Source organism: Callorhinus ursinus, unplaced genomic scaffold (assembly GCF_003265705.2).
Source record: "Callorhinus ursinus isolate GAN/ISIS: 27379988/994484 unplaced genomic scaffold, GSC_fseal_2.0 scaffold1, whole genome shotgun sequence".
NCBI lineage: Eukaryota > Metazoa > Chordata > Mammalia > Carnivora > Otariidae > Callorhinus > Callorhinus ursinus.
This window is the reverse complement of record NW_027397063.1, coordinates 39,080,863-39,102,557: the sequence shown is the minus strand read 5'-3', so window position 1 is coordinate 39,102,557 and position 21,695 is coordinate 39,080,863. Positions and strand designations below refer to the sequence as shown.

Below are 21,695 nucleotides of genomic sequence, written 5' to 3'. Positions count from 1 at the left end.
GGTTCCTCAAAAAGTTGAAAATAAAGCTACCCTATGACCCAGCAATTGCACTACTGGGTATTTACCCCAAAGATACAAATGTAGGGGTCCGAAGGGGTATGTGCACCCCGATGTTTATAGCAGCAATGTCCACAATAGCCAAACTATGGGAAGAGCCAAGATGTCCATCGACAGATGAATGGATAAAGAAGATGTGGTATATATATATATACAATGGAATATTACACAGCCATCAAAAGGAATGAAATCTTGCCATTTGCAACAACGTGGATGGAACTGGAGGGTATTATGCTGCAAAATAAGTCAATCAGAGAAAGACATGTATCATATGATCTCACTGATAGGAGGAATTCTTAATCTCAGGAAACAAACTGAGGGTTGCTGGAGTGGTGGGGGGTGGGAGGGATGGAGTGGCTGGGTGATAGACACTGGGGAAGGTATGTGATATGGTGAGTGCTGTGAATTGTGTAGGACTGTTGAATCACAGACCCGTACCTCTGAAACAAATAATACATTATAAAAAAACAAAATTAACTTCTTTGTTTAAGCCAACTACTTGGTTGTATTTTGTTATGACAGGCCTAACAGACCGATACACTAGGTAAAACCATTTTAGGGATGGGAATTAGAAATGAAAAATGAGGCTATATGTTGCATATATAAATGCATAAAGTCTGACATCAAAAACTAATGATGTAATGAATAGTGACTAACATAATGTAATAAAATAAAATTTAAAAAAATGCATAAAGTCTGAAACTACCTTCTTTATTCAGTAAGAAATAGTTATTGACCTTTTCTTAACTTCAATTACTCCACAAAAATAATCAAAAGTATAATCAGAATATCATTCATGTGGCTAAATTTTTTAAACATTTATTCCTTATAAATTTTTGCTGTTTAAATATTTTCACCTAGGCCTTTAATTTCTCAAGAAAAATTATTTTTATGTACCTAATGTAATAGGTGTGAGTGTAATTCTTAAACTGTTTCACGGAATTGCTCCATACTCCCCAAAGGGCAAGGTAGCAAGAGGTGTCAGAAGTTTAAAAGTGTGCCCATCTTTTGCCCATTAATTACTCTTTAGAACTTGAGAAGGAAATAATTAGAAAGTGCCCTAGGATTTAGGTATTATTAGATGGAAAATTAAACAAATTTTAAAAAAAGAAATGCTTTTAAATAGGCATTTTATTTATTTTTAAAGTTTTTGTTTTAATTACAGTTAACATATAGTATAATGTAAGATTCTAGTGGTGGGGCTCCTGGGTGACACAGTCCGTTAAGTGTGTGCCTTCAGCTCAGGTCATGATCCCAGGGTCGTGGGATGAGCCCTGTGACATCGTTATTGGGCTCCCTGCTCAGTGGGGAGCTTGTTTCTCCCTCTCCCTCTGCTACCTCTCTCAAATATATATATGGGTGGACTGAAGTTATAACCATGTAAATTTGTGGTGGGGGGGTACAGATATGCTCTGCAGGAGATGTGACCATAAGGCTCAGTATTCTTTTGGCTCACACTAATTGGGAGATTCCTAGAACCAGATCACTTGGGAGTCCCAGCTAGTCATAGGACTCAGTATTATCTCCATTGATATTTAAGCTGAAGCAGAAAATTGTCACTAGATGACACCAAACTGCAGCTGGACAGGGAGAAATCTGAATTCAGCAGGTGGATCTCCAGAACTCCTGGCTAGTTTAGATACGCAGGCCTGTTCCATCATTACATTAACCTTGCAATAATATGACTCATCACTCCATGTGTTTGAAATATTTTGACTCCATTTCTGTTATGGTGAGGGTTTAACAGTCACCTTTTGGGCATTTATCCAAATCTGGCGACATATTCTACACATACACTTACATCAACAGAAGAATTGACACTGCTCCTTGAGCCTGAGGTACTAGCAATCCAATGGCCATATCCATTTTCTGGTCCATCCACATTTATGTCCGCCAGGTGCTGCTGCAGTGCTTAAGATAAACAAGAAGAAAAAAAACAATAGCTCACATATCAACCCCCTCTGGAAAGATTCGTTACCAGAGAATGTAATAAACATGTCATAGCTGAATGAAAGAGGATCCAAAGATATAATTACAGGTATTTTTTTCTGTACCTCTGTAAAGGAATGAAGGACTCTAAGCTACAGAAAGCCTTCTTCTTCTTCTAAAGCCCTCTGTACAACTACAATTTTTCATAACTGACCTTAAGGATGACAATAACTAATGTAGACTTGATGTTTTCCTCTTTGGAAGGGAATCGTTAAAGTATTAAGAGATAATCTCAGCAACATTTTTATGACATAAAGGATTAAAAGAAAACCTATGGTGGCTTTTGTTTTACCAAATACATCTAATTAATCTTTCCCGTAGTAAAGAAGGTATTAACTGCTCTGGAGAGATTTTTGAAAAAGAAATAATCCATAATTAGAAAAAAGCTTCTAAAACCTAGACTATACCATAAAAGACTGCTTTTCAGATACTTTTGATAATAAGCTTAATAACCAATTCTGTAGCATGCTGTCAAAATTCCTAATAAGCTTAATAACCAATTCTCTATCATGCTGTCAAAATTCCTAATAAATCACACTGGGCATAAGGCCAATACTTGCTTAACACTACTTATTAAAATAACCCCTTATGCAGATCACTCTGGGTATGAGCCCCAAAGGTTGTTAGTTATCAGGCCATGATATGTAGGAGATTATCATAATCCTTGCTAATATCAAAGACCAAAAGGAAATAGATCCTAATCTATCAAAAATTCTAAGTTATAACACAAGATATTAGGTCAGAACTTAATCCTTATGAGACTCTCATGATTCAAACTTATGATTCTACTACTCAACAAATATTAATTTTACTATAAAATGCTCTTTATTTAATTGAAATATACTTGACCTATAACAGTGTACAAATTTAAGGTATACAACATGTTTGCTTTATATACTGTAATATGATTTCCATTTCGGCAATAGTTAACACCTCTATCGCATCACATAATTACCATTTCTTTTTTATGGTGGCAATAATTAAGATTTAGTCTCTCTGCAAGTTTATCATAATACAATATTGTTGTATATGTTCACCATACTTACAGTTCTCCAGGACTTATTTTTCTACTAGTCGCAAGTTTGTACTCTTAAATAACATCATTTGTAAAAAAGACAAGCTCTTTTTAATCTTTTTACCCTGACCCTAATCCTTCATAAATTCTCAAATCTCTGCCTGCAGAGATTTTGGCAATTATTTTACTATCCTGGATTACCAGATATTAGTCTGAAGATTTGAAAACATCAGTTTGTTTTATTCCATTCCATTCCATAATTTTTTAGCAGCTAATACTTTCAAGTAGCTTAAAAATTAAATAAAAACATAACAAAAAGGAAAGAATATGAAAAGTATTCCTTCTACCCCTGTTTCCCAGTCCTATCTCTTCTACCTTCTCCATAAAGACAAATCATGTAGACTAGATGCTGCTTTTTCACAAATACAAGCTCATTAAACATATCTACTGAAATAATCTTCCATTAAATATTTGCTCATTTCAATTGTCTATTGTGTTTGTCTGTTATCTATACGTCCTGCTTGCCTTGCCTTGTCTGAAAATATAGAATGACTGAAGAGAGAGTTTATCCATTAACTAATTTGGTCACTCCAAATGAGGTCTGGTGATATAATTTCCTCTGAAAAGTGGAGGCAAAGCGATTAATAAATTAAAATCTTACCCATAAATCCTCCACTGGCAATGCTCACATATTCTTTGTTTTTCTGTAAAAAAAAACAGAACTTAAGTTATTCCAAAATGCAATTTAATTAAAACCTCTCATAGTTCTATAAACATTAACAAATGTAATATAAAGCTATACATTAGATTTCTGGACTTTTTCTTTTCTTTGACATTTTGGAAGCTGACAAAAAGATATACACAAATTTACCTTTTATATTGTAAGGTCTGTGTTTGGGTGGAAAGAAGGGGACAACTTCACAGCTACTAACAATATTATGATTTTATTTGTATTATAGTTCCAACAATATAATAAGGAGTCAAACCAAAACCAGTAAAATTACATTTTTAGATATAATTAATTTAGAGTTCTTAAAAGCTTTCAAAATATGTTGTGTCCTTCATAAAAAAGAAATATAAAAACAAATATTAGAGCTAATTTGAGTAAGAAATAACAGAATGTTACCATTTTACAAACTACAAAAATTAATGGATCTAATAAACAATGGCAAAGAAAGAATGAGACATAAAGAAGAGAGATATCGGGGCACCTGGGTGGCTCAGTCAGTTAAGCGTCTGCCTTCAGCCCAGGTCATGATCCCAGGGTCCTGGGACAGAGCCCCACATCAGGCTCCCTGCTCAGTGGGGAGTCTGCTTCTTGCTCTCCCTCTGCTCCTCTCCCTGCTTGTGCTCTCTCTCTCAAATAAATAAAATGTTAAAAAAGAGAGAGGGGCTCAGTCGTTAAGTGTCCACCTTTGGCTCGGGTCGTGATCCCAGGGTTCTGGGATCAAGCCTGCATCAGGCTCCCTGCTCAGTGGGAAGCCTGCTTCTCCCTCTCCCACTCCCCCTGCTTGTGTTCCCTCTCTCGCTGTCTCTCTGTCAAATAAAAAAAAAAAAAAAAAGAGAGCGATCTGGGTATGTACCTCCTGATGAAAGCTCACACCACCCAGGACTTCCTATCCCCCACCAAGTCGCTAGATCTAATTACCAACGTAGAGGAAATACCAGGGACAGAACCTGATAAACAACACAATGTGAATGCAATCAGCAAAATCTAGAATGTGGGAAACTCTTTATAAGACAAAGTAACCAGTTTTTCTAACTAATCAGCAAGGAAAAAAATTAGGAAAGAGAAATTATAAATTAAAAGAGACTTTATTTTTTTTTTTAAAGATTTTTATTTATTTATGGAGAGAGAGAGAGAATGGTAGAGAGAAAGCATGAGAGGGAAGAAGGTCAGAGGGAGAAGCAGACTCCCTGCTCCGCGGGAAGCCTGCTGGTCCCTCTCCCACTCCCCCTGCTTGTGTTCTCGCTCTCGCTGTGTCTCTCTCTGTCAAATAAATAAATAAAATCTTAAAAAAAAAAGAGAGAGACTTAAAAGATGTCAACCAAGTGCAACATCTTGTTTTGGGTCCTGGGAAAACCAGGGAAACCTGAACAATAGTTAGATTTTTTATAATAAAATGTAATAATGATAATGTGATTATGTCATCATAAAGAGTTTATAGGGTTCAATTCCACCTACTTTTGAATTTGTTTGAAATTTTCCATGATAAAAGTTAGGGAAAAAATTTCTAAAACCACATCAAGAACTTGAGTTATAAAAAAGAAGTTCACAGTATTTCAAATTCTTGCCATGTGACAGGCCTTACAATATACAGTTTATACCAGAGAATTTTTAAAAATAGGGCAATTAAATTTATAAGTAAAATGAGTCTGAGTTGCTATTTTTGTTTTTCTGTAAATTTCTAAAGATCTCTCCTTTAATAAGGTATAAAATTATCTTACCATCCCCTTCCCCCAAATACCTTGGTTCCTTCTCAGATTTTGTCTTTCAAGGATTCTTTCCCTTAGACTTATTTTCTCAAAACAAATTCCCAGTAAAATACAACATGAACAGAAAAGGATCCAAATTGAGTGGCTAGTGCAACACCATGCCCATGGTCTTCCTGATTCCACAGTTCAGGGTCATAAAAAATGAAGACTTTAATGTATAAACTATCAAAGAATACCTAACAAACAACTATTTTTGTAAGAAAGAGCCATCACTGAGTGAAGCTTTGTAGAGAAGATAGAGGAACAAGTTGTATAAAATCACTAATACAAATTAGCTGTGCTGAAGACAACATCCGAACACAAAAAGGAAACGTGGCTAAGTGTATTGAATAAATATACACGTATATTCTATTTCAAAGTAAAGAGATTAAAATGAAATATGTAGTTCCTGTAAAAAATATAGACATAAAGAGCAATACAACAGAATAATCCAGAAGTAGATCCTGATGCACTGAGGAATTCAGTGTATTAGAAAGGTGGAATTTCAAATTGATAGCACAACTGGGTAGCTATCTGGAAAAAAAATTTTTTTTGATTCCTACCTCACTTATTATACAAAATTAAATTCCAGATGGTTCAAGATCTAAACATAAAAAATAAATCACATAAGCATGTAAGCATGTAAGAAAACTCTCGGGAAGGCCTTTCTTGGGAAGACACAAAACCTATAAGCTGGAAAGAAAAACTACGTATACATTTGACAATGTAGATAACAGTACAAAATTACCTATAACTTCTTAAAGGTGATAGCAATAACCAAGCAAAACTGAAAAAATTTGTCAGCATACCTGTAAAAAGTGTGCGAGGACCATGTTCATATACATGTCTTCTTCCTCTCTACCGCTGCCCATAAAACAGAGGTGCTCCCCACCAGCGATGGAGCCAGACTCGATGGACTGCTTCTGTGCTTCCAGCAAAGATTTTACTGATTGTGCAAACTCAGATGGATTCTGGAGCATCTAGACAATTTTTTAAAAACTAAAAATGTGGCAAAATGGTACTGGACATACATTTCCAAATTTGAAATATTCTTCCAGGAAAAAAAAAATTTAAATAGCTACCATAAAAACAAAGGAATAAAGGCTCTTCTAAATAAAATTGCTGGGATAAGAAAAAAGAAATGTATATAAATGTACCTATAATACACTAGAACAAAAGTTGAAGATTCACAGAAAGGTTAAATATGCACAGAAAATATTCTAAGAAAAAAATATTTTTGTTGTTTCTTAAACAAGCTATGGTGTCATTAGGTATCATGACAAGAAAAGTTTAACACTGAGTAGAAGGGTCCATAAGTAAAAACCATACATTAAAACAAAGCATATTTTTTAGCTTCCACTTATATGGCAAACAATGTATTTCTTAGAAGACAGAAATAGGAGAAGCCATTTTTATCAGCACTACTCCAGGTACTAGAGATAAAAGGATGAAAAATGTTAATTTCTTTCCCTCAAGAAAACATATGTCAATAACTACAAAAATCTGTTGTAAGTCTTATAATAGGGCTACATAAAAAGCATAGTGAAAATCCAACAGAAAAATGGACAAAGAAAAGCAATTCGTAAATCAAAATACAAATAAACAGTACACTTACAAAAAGATGCTCAACATCACTTAAAATTACCACTGTTCTTCACCCATCATTCTTGTAAAATAAAAAATTGGTAATGTGCTATAATGCAACAGTATGAAACACTCTCATCTACAGCTGTAAAGTGTAAGCTGGTTCTGTCTCTTTAAAGGATAAGGCATTTCTAGTAATGTTTTACATACTCACATCCCTCAAACCAACGGTTCTACTTTCAGAAGCCTCTTTTACAGAAATATTTGCACAAGTTCACAAAACTTGTATAAGGATCTAACTGCAGCATTGTTTACTACAAGAAAACTGAAAATAACCCAGATGTACATCAACTGGGCAATAAATTATGGTACATCTGTACCATGGTTCACTATACAGTCATTGCCTGGCTGCCTCAGTCAGAGCATGCAACTCTTAATCGTGGGGTTGGGAATTTGAGCCCCATGTTGGACGAAGAGTAAAAATAAACACATAGATAAAATGTGGGGATACTAAAAAAAAGAATGTACTTAAATGGAAAGATCTCTAAGAAACAGTTTGCTGAAAAAGCAAGTGAACTGTTAAGTGAAAAATTTAGTGAAAAAAGTAAACAAGAAATACATAAATACACATTAAAAGGTCGGAAGATTAAACCAGCTGGTAATAACTCTGGAGATATTCTTTTGAGTTTTTGAAGAAAAAAATCAAATATTCATGAATCACTTGAGCAAATTTTTAAATAAGCATAAAAGAAGGACCATCTAACCCCCTCCCCCGAGACAAGTCAAGGATGAGAAAGGCTCAGGGTTCACTTTCAGGACGCAAACAAGCTTGATCACCTTCCTTACTTAAAACACCCAAACTGTCTGAGTTTTCCTCTACTTTACATAAGTTTCCTCTCAACACCACCTAAACCCCTCACTATCACCTTCTCAGGCCTCAGCGTCACCTTTTTCAGATGAGATGGGAAGAAGGGCAGATCGCACAGTCAGCAAAAAGGGTTACACCTCTTTCTGTCTTCACCATCCATGAGACTCTTATAACCCAGAATGGTTTAAATGATGTCTATCCCACTCTAAGTATTTTTGACAATATTTAATTATTTACTTCATCTACTCTTTCAATTAAAGTGGCCCTTAGATAGCAATTTTAACAAGTGAGCACCGATATGCCGGATACTACTCTTATTAAATATTAGTTTATTACATGCATAAGTACTCATGATTTAAAAAAGGCTTATAGTAAAAACTTTTAGAACAATTACCCAATTATAGTAAGAGCTTATATTTATAGAGTACTTACTAGATGCAAGGCACTATGCTAAGTGCTACATCAGACAACTCACAGTAAGAAGTTTAGAATTTACTGACATAACAATGGTAAGCAATAGTAAGCCACAATTAACTGTTTGCATCTATCCTTTATCATACTTAAAGGGTGTCCTGGTGAAACGGAAACCTGAAAACAATACTTTTGTTATAAGGGCAGAGACCCCCTCCTTAAGCAGAAAGAAAATGTACCAATCTGGTACATGTATATTTATTTATGAACTAAAGAAAAAAAAACTATTTATTCTCTTACTTTATAAAAAATTTAAACTAGCATTTATACTAACCAGATCTGAATCTAAGTGGAAAGCAGTTGATAAATGCCCAGCATTATACTGTTCTGCAGGACGGCAATCCACCACAAAGAACCGAACTCCTTCCTAAGAGGAAAACAACATCTGAGATACTGGAATTTGCCATGAGGGTCACATTTCACACAATATAATGTTACAATTAGCCAAACGAGAGGGAACAGATTAAAAACAAAAACAAAAAAAAACAACAAAAAACAGATCTCACAGAATTAGGAGGACCCAATTAGAAGAGATGCAAGAAAATAACCTCAAGATCTTAAATAACTATATTCATTTTCAACAGTTAAAACACTTTATATATACTGTTGACTAGAAAGTCTTAAAATATGTAGCAGGAGAATGTCAGTTTGAGCTATAAAACTATGTTGGAATTTAAAATTTTAATGTGTATCATGTTAAAAATATATTTTAAAACTACATAGTTATAAACACAAATCTAGATAAAATTACTATTTCTGCAAATAAGTCCACAAGTTGCCAGCAATTCATATAAGAACTAAACATCTTGGGATGAGAGGAAGTTCTGCAATGCCAGTCTGAGCTGAAGAAATTCACATGAGGATCTTTAAACTGGGCTACAGCTTTTCATTTGTTTTTGATTTTTTTAAGATTTTATTTATTTATTCATGAGAGACAGAGAGAGAGAGAAAGGCAGAGGGAGAAACAGGCTCCCAAGGAGCAGGGAGCCCGATGCGGGACTCGATCCCAGGACTCTGGGATCATGACCTGAGCCGAAGGCAGACGCCTAACCATCTGAGCCACCCAGGCGCCCTCATTTGCTTTTTTAATACTAATTCTAATAAGGGGCGCCTGGCTGGCTCAGTCAGTTAAGCGTCTGCCTTCAGTTCAGGTCATGATCTCCAGGTCCTGGGATCAGGCCCCACGTCGGGCTCATTGCTCAGCAGGGAGTCTGCTTCTCCCTCTGTCCCTCACCAGCTCATGCTCACTTTCTCTCTCTCTCTCAAATAAATAAAATCTTAAAAAAAAAAAAAACTAGTTCTAATAAGAAAAATATGTGAAATGTTTGTTTTAAAAATATTATAAAACACCTGTCTTTCCATGCCCATACTTCTTCCCTCCATCTTGGAAATACACCCCACCTTCCAAATACACATCCCATGTTAACAGTTCCACTACTAGTAATAAAGAACATATACTGAAAACACTGGCTCACTAGATTTTTATGAAGATAGCAGTAGACAGAAAATTATGGTATATCCTCAATTCTCCTTTGTTATATGCTCTCTGGCATCAGACCATCTAATTCAATTAGCTGTATAATTACCCAGAATTTAACTATTAAACGCTAAATTCACCATTTTAAGTACTTTATACAATACTCAGTTGCTTTGTTAAAAAATGAAATAAGATTTGGCAATTTATAAAAATAATTGTCAAGAATAATTATCGACAACTAAAATAACACACAAGCTGGCAACACATTAATCATTCAAAAAAGCAACAGCTACATTGTTGTAGTAAATTAATTTTGTGGGAATCCACAAACAGGGAGGAAATGTTGGTTCCCTGCATTTAAAAGGGGCATTCCTCTGACAAACTGTGGGTTTTCTTTATTTACCCCTTGAAGCTGATTTGCTTGAAGGATCTCTGACACCGAGATGGCCAGACAAAGAGCCTGACTCAGATCTGCATCATCATCCTTAATTCCCAACAAAGTACTACCAAATAGATGGTGATTATCCTGTTTGAAGAGAAATTTTTAAAACATCACGAAGAAAAACAAAATTAATCTTTCTTCCAAAAAACATTCTTAATAAACCATGATGAAAGGTAAAAATAATTATGTAACACTCTTGAGTCATGTGACTTTTAAAACTTAATATTATGTCATCTCAAATACTGCAGGCCAAAGGCGACAAAAAGGCTATATACAAAGTCCTTGTCACAGTTCACACAAAATAAAAGACTACGAAAAAATAAAACATTCTACACAGCTATTTTCTGTATCACCTGTAGTTAAATATTAAATTTTAAAAATGGTTATTTTCATATTTTAACATAATAAAAACAAAAGGAAAAAATTATGTAATACACTGATCTACAGCCTGATTTAATTAGCAACTGCTAGTGCAGATTATTTACTATGTCTGACGAATAAAAGCTGTTCCTCTTAAAAGACTGAAAGACTTCGTTTTCATCCAGCAATCCTAAACCACAACCCCATCATCTGACTTGTTTGACATTGTCAGGAACTGAGGTGGTCTACATAAGGCAATTATTAAAATAGCTGAAATTAGTCCCTAGAAACGAATCTCTTTTTTAATTAATTAGTTTCAGGGGAAATGTTTTTAAAAGGTTTCTCTTGTCTGACTTCTGAAACGTATTACACTAAACATAATTTAACCTCATCTTGATGTTTCAGTGACGTGACCACCAACTAGCAATCATTATGGCAGAATGCCTAAAAAAATAAATAAATAAAAGACTATAATGCTCTCACGGGCACTTGAGGTCACAGAAAAACCCATTTACTTTATAAATGGTATTTCTGTGCCTCCTCTACTATTAGCTTTTGCTTCTTGGAGTTTTACTTTCTAGGAACTCACACCACTCATGTTTCTAATCTGGTGTCCTTTCACTTGAAAGCACTTGAGAAAGGTTCTAAGTCTCTATGCAGCTAAGGGACCCTTTTTTGTTCATGAGACAGCTCTGCATTACTAAAATTGCACAAAGCAGAACTCCAGATAAAGGAGGCATAATTATACATCCTCCATCAGATTTTTGAAATTTTTAAAGTCAAGAAACACTAACTTAAGAAGTATCTCAATTTTCTCATGATCAGAAGTAACTAATAGAGTAGAAATGAAGTAATTCCTAGCATATCTGTATACTATCTTTTTAAATTTTTCTGTTCCTCTAGTAGGGAGAGTATTTACAGTGAAAAATCACATAAAACTGCAACACATAAAAAGAAAGAAAAGAGTGACAACCTAGAGTATTTTAACTTAAGTAGACACAACATAAACCATAAAACAATGTACAAAATGTGAAATACTGAAGCTGGTAATTTCTTGTCTTCTACCTTCCTGAAAGAAGCTGGTGTTTTACTGCAATAATACTGAGCCAGAGAGAAAAGATCTTCTATATCTTCTAGATTCAAACTGGATGGAGTATTTTCCAAGAACTCTGAAAAAGGATTACAGATATGAGAACATTTAAAAAATTGATGAATACAACCATGAACATTATTTACATATCAAAGCTAGAATATCTTCAACATAATAAAAACTACAGGAATGGAATCTTAACAGTGATGTCTTTAAAACTGCTTGAGGAGAAGCAGAGTTCCCCAAAAGAGCTGAAACTGGTAGTGCAATTCTGCTGTTAGTGTAAGATAGGTTCAGGCAATCAAATCAAACTCATTAGCCTTGATGGCAGTACTGCCATTTATTTAACAAACACATGTTAAGTGCCAGGGCCCCTGGAGTTCCTGACCTAAGGAACTCTGTCTCGTGTGAGAAATGTAAAAATAAATCATTGTAATGTAGCAAGATAAAACACCACAATACAAACAGTACAAGGTGGCAGGCAATATACAGAGGAAGTAACTTAATCTCTGTGAGCGCTAGAATGGGGAGACCCAAAAGAACCACATTTCCACAATGGAAATAATTATGAAATCTGAGTACACAAAGGTAAATTAAGGAAAAAGGAAGAAGGAAGGAAAGAGGGCAGAGGAGGGCATTTGATATGAACAATGAAACCAAAGTAACAGTATATGAAAAGGAATTGAAAGAGTGAAAAAACATGTAAGAAATGAACAAGGATGCAAAATGGAAGGAAAATAGTCTTTAAGATTTGCAAAAAAAAGATTTGTACCTGTACAGTGTGCATGAGTTGAATGAAACCTCAGAGTTCTGTAGACTAATCTCTTAAATTTATAGATGAAGAACCTGAGTTTTAGAAAATAAAGTGACTTGAAATATTTTCTCTATGTTAAGTGATACTTACGGATAACTTCTCCTTTGCTGTCCGACTCCTGTGCTAAAATAACTTCTCTGCAAAAGAGAAACAAATGGATTTGAGTTAAATATTAACAAAGCATCCTGAGAATAGAAAGGAGAAAAATCTAAGCAACTTGATACTTACTTTGCATTAACAAGGATTATTAACATTAAGAAATAAATAAAAAATGGATCTGCTTGTTGTAGATATCCATCCCATATTGCCTGAGTGACTTCAATGGAACAGTAACATGCAAAAAGGCTTCCAAGCTGTAATCAGGAAATGAAATGAGACATAAACCACTGGACATGACCTGTTCTTTGAAAAGTATGAAATCATATGTGTAAGTAACATTACATCAAATTATCTGCACCTGACACTTAATGTGTAGCTTAATTTTACTGTATGTAATGCAAAGGCAGAATATGTGGATTCAAGGCACAATGAAGCCACTTATTATCTGTGTGACTTAAGGCACATCATGTAACCTCTAAAGCTTCCATTTCTACTTCTTATAAAAAAAAAAAAAAAGAAGGAATACTGCTACCCTTCTACAATTGTTGGGAAGAGAGAGATAATTAACCTAGAGTAACTAAAGTAACTAGGACCTATCTGCCATAGCATAATAACTAACATAACTACCACTATAAGGGTAACTAGCATAATTATTATGGTACTTATAAGGTAACTGCAAGGCTCAAACATGGTAACTTAAGAACATAGAGAAAAGTTTTAATGACAATATAATGGTGAACTGCTGCCAAAGCTTCCTTGTTCATCATCTGAAACAGGAGACAAATTTATATCCCTCAATATTTCAGCTCTGTGGTTTTCTATTTCAAATAAAAGAGTTGTTTAAGTTTCTCTATAACCTGTGTTTTAAATTAAATAAGCTCAGTGATATTTTTAAAGTATTCAATTTTCATTAGATACAGAAACAATTCCATCTAGAGGTTTAAATTTAAAACATTTTTAATGGCTAATGGGAACATACCCATTAGTGCGTATTTCAGTACTAAATTACTGTCACATATCCTTTATTAGCTATCACTTATTTTAAATATTCTCATAAAAGGCTTCAAATTTGACATTTTTCTCCCAGTTTATAGGTGAGGAAATAGACTGGTATTAAATAACCTTCCCAAGCTCACAGAGATGGTGAGTGGTGATGTTTGCACTAGAAAAATGACCTGATATTCCACAGCCAGCTAACTGCCATTACACTTGACCACAAAGTTTTTAAAATATATAATGCTGTTATTTTAAAAATTACTATTACAAATACCAAATATGTACAAACAGAATCACAATATATGATCATCATTAAACTCACGTAGCCAAACTACAGCTATCACTGCATTGCTCACAGTTACAGGTCCTCAAGGTTTAGGAACTGGTTTTAACTGTTTCATCTCATGATTAAAAAAAAAAAAAAAAAGACTCCATTCCATACACATGATACTAGTAGCAATAACAAACTATCTGGGGCATTGACTGAAGGCAGAACAGTTGTATTAGTACTTAGTTAAAATCTGCTACCAGCACTGAGGACTAATTCAGAGACCTGGCAATAGAAATGGCAGAAGTGACAGGAGAGACCTCTGTTAGATATCAGAATGCTTAAGAGAAATAGTTTTCACTTCAACACAAATAAGTACATTGAATGGCAACACATGTATCTCAGAGAAACCATAATTTTATAGGTATTTTATTATTTTAACTCAAAGCAACAAGACTGTGGCTTAGAACTAAAGAGTAAGCTGCTGCAGTTTGAGATTTAATATGCCAGAGTTGAAACCAGTTAGAATTCTCTAAGTACCATTTCTTGATTGTTTACTTACCCCATCACCCTCCAAGATAGGTACTATTATTATTCCCATTTTACAGGTAAAGAAATTGAGGCTCAGAGGCTAAGTGTCTTAAACCACATAGTTAATAAGTGGCAGAAAGGAATCCTTTCTGAAGAAAAGTTAGGTTAAGGCACGATCAAGGAATATGTTTAATTTCTGAATATACATTCTTCCAGCACCCAATCACTGTTTAGAAAAATCGTCAAGTTAATCTAGAAGAGAGGTTCTCAAAGTGTAGTCTAAGGAGCCCTAGAAGTCCCCCAGAGTATTTACAGGGGAGTCCATAAAGTCAAAACTATTTTCATAATGATATATAAACTTTAATTGCCTTTTTCATACTCATTTTCTCACAAATGAACAATACTTTTCTGAATGCTACATGAACTGTAGTATCATCACACTGAATAAAGAAGCAGATTGAATAAAGAAGCAGATATGAGAATCTACCTATCTGTGATCTAGCCAAATACTGAGATTCACAAAAATATAAAACGCCACTATTCTAATTTTCTTTTAGAAAATACAGTTATTTTGCATTAGAAAAATAGGCCATTTATGTTAACATGTAATAGATTTACCACTACTTCTAAATGAATATTTTTAGTCTTAATTTCTAACCAACATAATGGATCCTCAATAGATATTGAGTATAAGAGGTCCTGACACCAAAAGGTCTGAAAACCACTGACCTAGAATAATAAAATTTCCCACTGAAAATATAATTATAGAATAACAGAGCTGAGATGTCCTTTATATTCTTTTATACTGATCCTTTGACAACCTTAAGATTATGATACCAACCTTATGATTAGATACCAATTTTTATACACACCATCAACAATTTAATCACACAAAGTTCTAAAGTGAACTGATCCATATCACATATTTACATATATTACATGCATATATTTGCACATATTATATACAGCTATCTCAAATATTATTATATATAGCACATACATAGGTAATATATGTGAGATATATGTAAAACAACCAAAGGCTAAACTTCATTTTAAATAATCCGAACACAGGCAGGAGCTAAAAAACCAATTTTTGAAGTGCCAAAAATTTTACTCCTTTGGTTTAAGTAATAATGGTCTATAATTCAGTATTTTTCTTTTTCTTCCTTGGGAAAAGAAAAAACCTAACTATAGTTTAATAGAAAGCTATTTTTCATTAAGTGTTCCTACTTTCACTTTATTACCCAGTTGAGTGCATAGGAGTCTGGAGTAATTTTCTTCGTATCAAGAAAAGAACAGAGCTCAGGCTCGTGATACTGGATGAGTAATCGGAAAAGATGAAATGGTCTTCCCTTCAGAGAACAATCCCTAAAAGAAAGAAAAGCAAGGCTTTTGCATTAATGGGTCAGAAATGCTCATATTAGTAACCAGTCCTCCTGCAATACCCACTTCTTCCCCCCACCCCCAAAACACCTGAATGCCACAGCATTCATAACAAAGCCTATCTGATACAATCAGGTTCGGAACACCTAATATACATGACTTGACAGAAAGTTTGTAGAAACAGTAGGTCTACAGCCAACTCTAGGGAGATTCTCTCCAGGTAAACCCAGGTAGCACTCAAACAAAAGGACTGCAGGGACCACTGAAAACAGCAGGACCATTTAGGTTATTTTGATAAATTCTGGATCCCAAAAGGATATCTATAGAGTTCCAAAGAAGTCCAGCCCTTCCTCCCTACCAAATAAGAGGAAACTCTTGGGAAGGCTTCCAGTTAGCTCCACAGTTAACATATTCAAGTAGGGATGTCCTTTAACAAAGGTAAAAGTGTGAAATGGCCACAGGTGAACAAAATACTGTACCAGAGCCTTAGAAGCTGTTGAAGTGGCCTGGGTACTAGTGCTCAGAATGAATTCCAAGAGGTACAAAACACTTTATGGAACAAGTGTACTATTTCTTTTCTTCTTCCCTTGTGTCTAATGAATCAATAAAAACATAAACAGCTCAAAGTACAGGCCACCTCAATAAAGGTATTCATTGAGAAAATATCATGTGCCCGACACTGTAACAGGCACTCTACAAAGTTATCTAATTTTATCTTTACAAGCAACCCTATGAAATAGTTACTATTTTTTCCCTTATTTTACAGAGGAGAAAACTGAGGCTTAGCTGTGGGCAAGTAGCTCACCCAAGGTCACAGAAGTCAGTTAAGACCTCTACACAGAAACTGCATTAAACTACCATGCCATACTACACTTCACTATATATAATTTGGTATTTCGACAAGTGGTATTTTGGTATGGGTACAGTCTCTAAAAAAACAAATTGTAAAGCAACTGAAATAAAGTAAAACCCTTCATGTGAAAAAGCTAATGAAATGAATGTCACAATTTTGACATAAAAGCACTCTGATAAAGAATGCTGGCAAATGCTATTTAGGTAGGAATACTGAAAAATAATTTCTACAAAACCAAGTTCTGAGATGAATGACAGGATTTGGAATGAACCTCTATCTACCATTTTTTGATACTGTAAATGATAGGGACGTTTTGTAGAGAAAGCCCTAGGTTGTCAATTCAGATGCCCAGAGACAGAACAGGATTCAAACTGGCAAGATTACCTCCTCCTCTGTCTGAATACTCTCCCCATTCTATAAATGCAAGGCAACTGACTGCTAAGGCAAAACACAGAACCAGAGAGTAAGATATGTAGGGACATAAAAATGTAGAAACAGCTGCCTAGTTTGTGTCCCTAGCAGGACCTCTCAGGGAGTCAGCCATTGAAACAGCATCTATTTATTTAATAGCTGTGTACTATTACTGCAAGGCACTGTGTTTGATGGGATTCTACACAAGTTATATTGAACCTGTAATAAGAAGATATATGACAGTGGAGTTCTTTTAGCAGCATTTTGTGGGGCTGCATATTCATAAGAGCCAAAAAGTGAAAATAATTCAAATGTCCATTAACTGTGGAATGAGTAAATAAAATGTGGTACATGCACGCAATGCAAACAAATCCACAGAGACAGAAAGATTAGTGGCTGCCTGGGGCTAAGAGTGTTGGGGGAAAATGGAGAGTTGACTACTAATGGGAACAGGGTTCCTTTCTGGAGTGATGAAAATGTTCTAAAAATGACTGTGGTTATGGTGGCACAACTCTGTGACTATACTAAAAACCAATGAACTGTACAAACTAAACGGATGCATTTTATATGTAAATAATATCTTAAACTATTAAAGAAAAAGTTCTTCAGTTGATTCTAACAAGCAACCGGGGTGAAGAACTGTATTAGTTAAAGCATAGGTGACCACCCACACTTAGGTTCAAATCTTGACTCAAACATATACCAGAAGTGTAATCCTGAGTAGGTCTTTAATCTCTCTTTGCCTCAGTTTTTGTAGTTGTAAATCAGAGATAACTACCCTTTAGTGGCCATTGTTTAAATGAGAAAACACACAAAGCACCTGCATTTAGTATAATGTGTTATCACAGAAAGCGGTAAAAAATGGTAGTCATTTAACTACCAAGCTCCAGAATAGTAGATCTCTACTTTGGCTACATATTGCAGTCAGTTAAGAAGCTCTGAAAAAACAATGATGCCTGGGTGCCCTGCTCAGAGATCTGATAATCAGGTACACAAAGAGGCCGCAGGATTTTTCAGAGCTCCCTCAATGATTCCAGTGTACATCCACAGTTCACTGTGTGGCCAAACCACTGGTCTAGGTTATGTCAAAAGTTCCTTTTGGTTCTGAAATCCTGACTACCTGATCCACAGCACTGGGAAGTACAAGAATTCTCTCTGGCCTCATGAGTGCAGCCCCTGTACTCCCTTCCCCAGCCTCCCTGCACCCCCCCCCCACACCACTACAACTATCTAAACATCTACCTATCTATTCTCAGCCTAAGTGTCACTTGCCCAAGAAAGCCATCTCTGACCTCCAGGGCAAGTTAGGTCACCCTCATTAAATATTCCCATAGCATTCTAGGGGCACCTGGATGGCTCAGTCAGTTAAGTGTCCAACTCTTGATTTAGGCTCATGTCATGATCTCAGGGTTGTTGAGATTAAGCCCATGTCAGACTTCATGCTGGGCATGGAACCTGCTTAAGATTCTCTCCCTCTCCCTTTACCCCTCCCACCGAAATAAAATAATTCCCATAGCATTCTATATTTCATCTTCCTAACACTCAGCACACTTCTAATTACCTGTTCAATGCCTGCATATCCAAGATTACCCTCCAAGCTGTAATGCCAGCACCTCACTTAAGGAAGCACTCTAAAAATTTTACATTCCATGTAGACATTATAATGTTATTTTTATTTTATAAGGAAAGAAATTAAAATAGGGATACTATGAAAAAATTGGCATAAACTCTATAAGCATAAATTCTTAACTGAAGAATCCTTTAAAAAATGTCTATAACCACAAAAATAAAGTCAAATAACCATTAAGACTCAAACAACCCTAAAAATTATTTGAATCTCTTAGTTTACCACCAAAGTAAATCTAACAACTTTAGTTCAAAGCAAACTAGACCTTTACTCATTTACTATAATAACTAAATCGTATTTTACCTGGGAATGTACTTATTCATGATAGCATAAAAGCAGTTGTACAAATCACTGCGTGGCAGCTGAAGATGCACCAATGGTTTCAGTAGATGTATCCAGCTAAGGGATGTGCTGTATTTAATGTTACGTGATTTACAGTAAAAGGTAATTACAGATTCAATATCCAAAAGTAATTCTGTTGCCTTCTCTTCTGGCACTGAAAGCTGTTCTAGAAAAGAAGTGTCAAAATTAAGTTGCCAGCCGCCTGTTAGAAACTCCATTATTGCACATAACACTTGTTTACAAACATACGATACTACCTTAGTATATTTGGAGCATGAAAAGGACAAAATAAAACTACATGAAAGCACATGTTTCCTTATACTTATCCAATATTTACTAGCTATTTGATATTTACTAACTCAAGAATACTTGACCTATATATATATATATGTATATATATAGGTTAAGTATATTTAATATATGTATATATACATTAAACAAAGAATGGATAATCTGAAGTAGAAAGGTAGGAAAGATAGGTTTAACCCATATTCCTGGAAAGCAAAAAGGTTTTTTTCTAAACAACAGATTATCATCTACCCCATGATGGGCAGCTGCCACTATAGCTTTGTCAAGGAAGGTGATTCATTCTCTACTACCAAATTCCCTTTCCTTTGCACACACCAGCAATAATGTTTCTGTTGTGGTTAGTACACAAAAGCTTATCTAATCAAAACTTAACTAAAATGTGATGAAAGGGAAATAGAAAGACACCAAAGACTGTAGATGAATTTAAAAATACAAACTAAATTCATTTAATCTTGAAAAAGACCTTGTGGAGTGACTGGAAATCTTTCACCCATGACTTACAATAGTTTTTTTTATAACAGATCATTACCTATGTTGTATAGATAAACTTTTGGAACACAGACCCCTTTAATGTGGAGACTATATACAATCATACAGATCTTTACACAAAAAACAATTTTAAAACTGTACAGGTGACCTGAAGAACTGAACATATAATTAAAAAAAGACCCTAAAATTGGACTCTCCTTCTTAAAAATATTAGACACTACTTCATAAGAATTTCAAAAGAGAAGTTCTAAAACTATTTATCAGCCCTTCACAAACACAACATATCCCAAAATATAACAAAATGATTCTAATAGGGTAATTCCTTTACCTCAAAATATTATTTTCGAATTTTTCACTGTTTGAAAACAATGATTAAACTTACCAATAAACTCAAGACAATCTTTGTGAATAGCACTCTGTTCTGGCAAGTCTAGAATACCATCCCATGATGCCAAACTATCACCTTTTCCTGCAACATTTAGAGCAATCTGGAAGAAAGATAAAAGCAACTAGCTTCATGTCATTTCTCATTCTTGGAAAAAACGCTGTAATAATGGAAAGTCCTGAATTTAGAAATAATAATGCATACTTCTAAGATTACAAAGTAATGTACTTATGCTCCACCAAATGTTGATCTCTTAAGTCAGATCACAATGAACACAATTATTTTAAATCTTCCTATATTAAATTTTACTACTTCATATCAATCTACTGAATAGCATATATAAATTTATTTCAAGCAAACATCACCAATGTTATAGACTGAATGTTTGTGTCCCCCCACAAAACTCATTGTTGAAACCTAAGCCCCAATATGATGTTATTTAGAGATGACGCCTTTGGGAGGTGATTAGGTCATGAGGGTGGAGCCCTCATAATGGAATTAGTATCCTTATAAAAGAGACCCCAGAAGGAGCCCCTATCCCTTCACACATGTGAGGACACATTAATGATTCACTATTTTTTTCAGTTTAATGGTATTATGGTTATTTTAAAAGTCTTTATCTTTTAGACTTTCATAGTAAAGTATTTTAGTGTGCTATCAAGGATTTACTTTAAAATAATCCAGTGGGTAGAGTGGGGAGGAAAAGATTGAGATGCTAATCTTTTTTTTTTTTTGAAAGATTTTATTTACTTATTTGACAGAGAGAAACACAGCGAGAGAGGGAATACAAGCAGTGGGGGTGGGAGAGGGTTCGGAAGCAGGCTTCCCGCTGAGGGGCTCGATCCCAGGACCTGGAATCATGACCTGAGCCGAAGGCAGACGCTTTAATGACTGAGCCACCCAGGCGCCCCAAGATTGAGATGCTAATCAAACAAGATTTTCCAAATGTTAACAGTTAAAGCTAAGTGATAGGTCATGGAGGTTCATTATACAAGTCTCTACTTTTGTGTTTTAAATTTCTATAATAAAACATTCAGAATTCTATATACAGTTATAATTCCATTTGTAACATATATATGTGCAGAGAAGAAAAAATAAAAAGATAAATACCAAGACATAATTATGTGTTTTACCTAGGTGATAGACAGCAGATGATTCTTATCTTATCCTATGCTTATATGTTTTAACAAAGATGAGTATTCCTTTTGCAGTCATAACAAATCTTAATTTAAAATTTAAAAAAAAAGATAATACACATGCACTGGAGAACAGCTGAAGAGGAAAATAAAGCAAAGTAAAACATCCTATAATTCCAATACCCAGAGAGACCTACGTCCCCTCCCCACCTTGTCTTTAACAT

General features: G+C 34.8%; 1 protein-coding gene across 2 annotated transcripts in view; it reads right to left on the bottom strand.

Annotated features, from left to right (window-relative positions):
* The window catches only part of TBC1D23 (TBC1 domain family member 23), a 55,765-nt gene that overhangs the window by 11,593 nt on the left and 22,477 nt on the right, over nucleotides 1-21,695 (bottom strand). For both annotated transcript variants that reach the window (XM_025873370.2, XM_025873374.2), the window contains exons 3-13: nucleotides 20,333-20,438; nucleotides 19,114-19,318; nucleotides 15,781-15,904; nucleotides 12,871-12,995; nucleotides 12,733-12,779; nucleotides 11,804-11,907; nucleotides 10,340-10,462; nucleotides 8,734-8,826; nucleotides 6,346-6,516; nucleotides 3,723-3,765; nucleotides 1,859-1,968 (exon numbers count right to left, since the gene is read on the bottom strand). In XM_025873370.2, coding sequence (XP_025729155.1) covers nucleotides 1,859-1,968; nucleotides 3,723-3,765; nucleotides 6,346-6,516; nucleotides 8,734-8,826; nucleotides 10,340-10,462; nucleotides 11,804-11,907; nucleotides 12,733-12,779; nucleotides 12,871-12,995; nucleotides 15,781-15,904; nucleotides 19,114-19,318; nucleotides 20,333-20,438 — 1,251 coding nt within the window. The remainder of the gene's footprint in view (nucleotides 1-1,858; nucleotides 1,969-3,722; nucleotides 3,766-6,345; nucleotides 6,517-8,733; nucleotides 8,827-10,339; nucleotides 10,463-11,803; nucleotides 11,908-12,732; nucleotides 12,780-12,870; nucleotides 12,996-15,780; nucleotides 15,905-19,113; nucleotides 19,319-20,332; nucleotides 20,439-21,695) is intronic.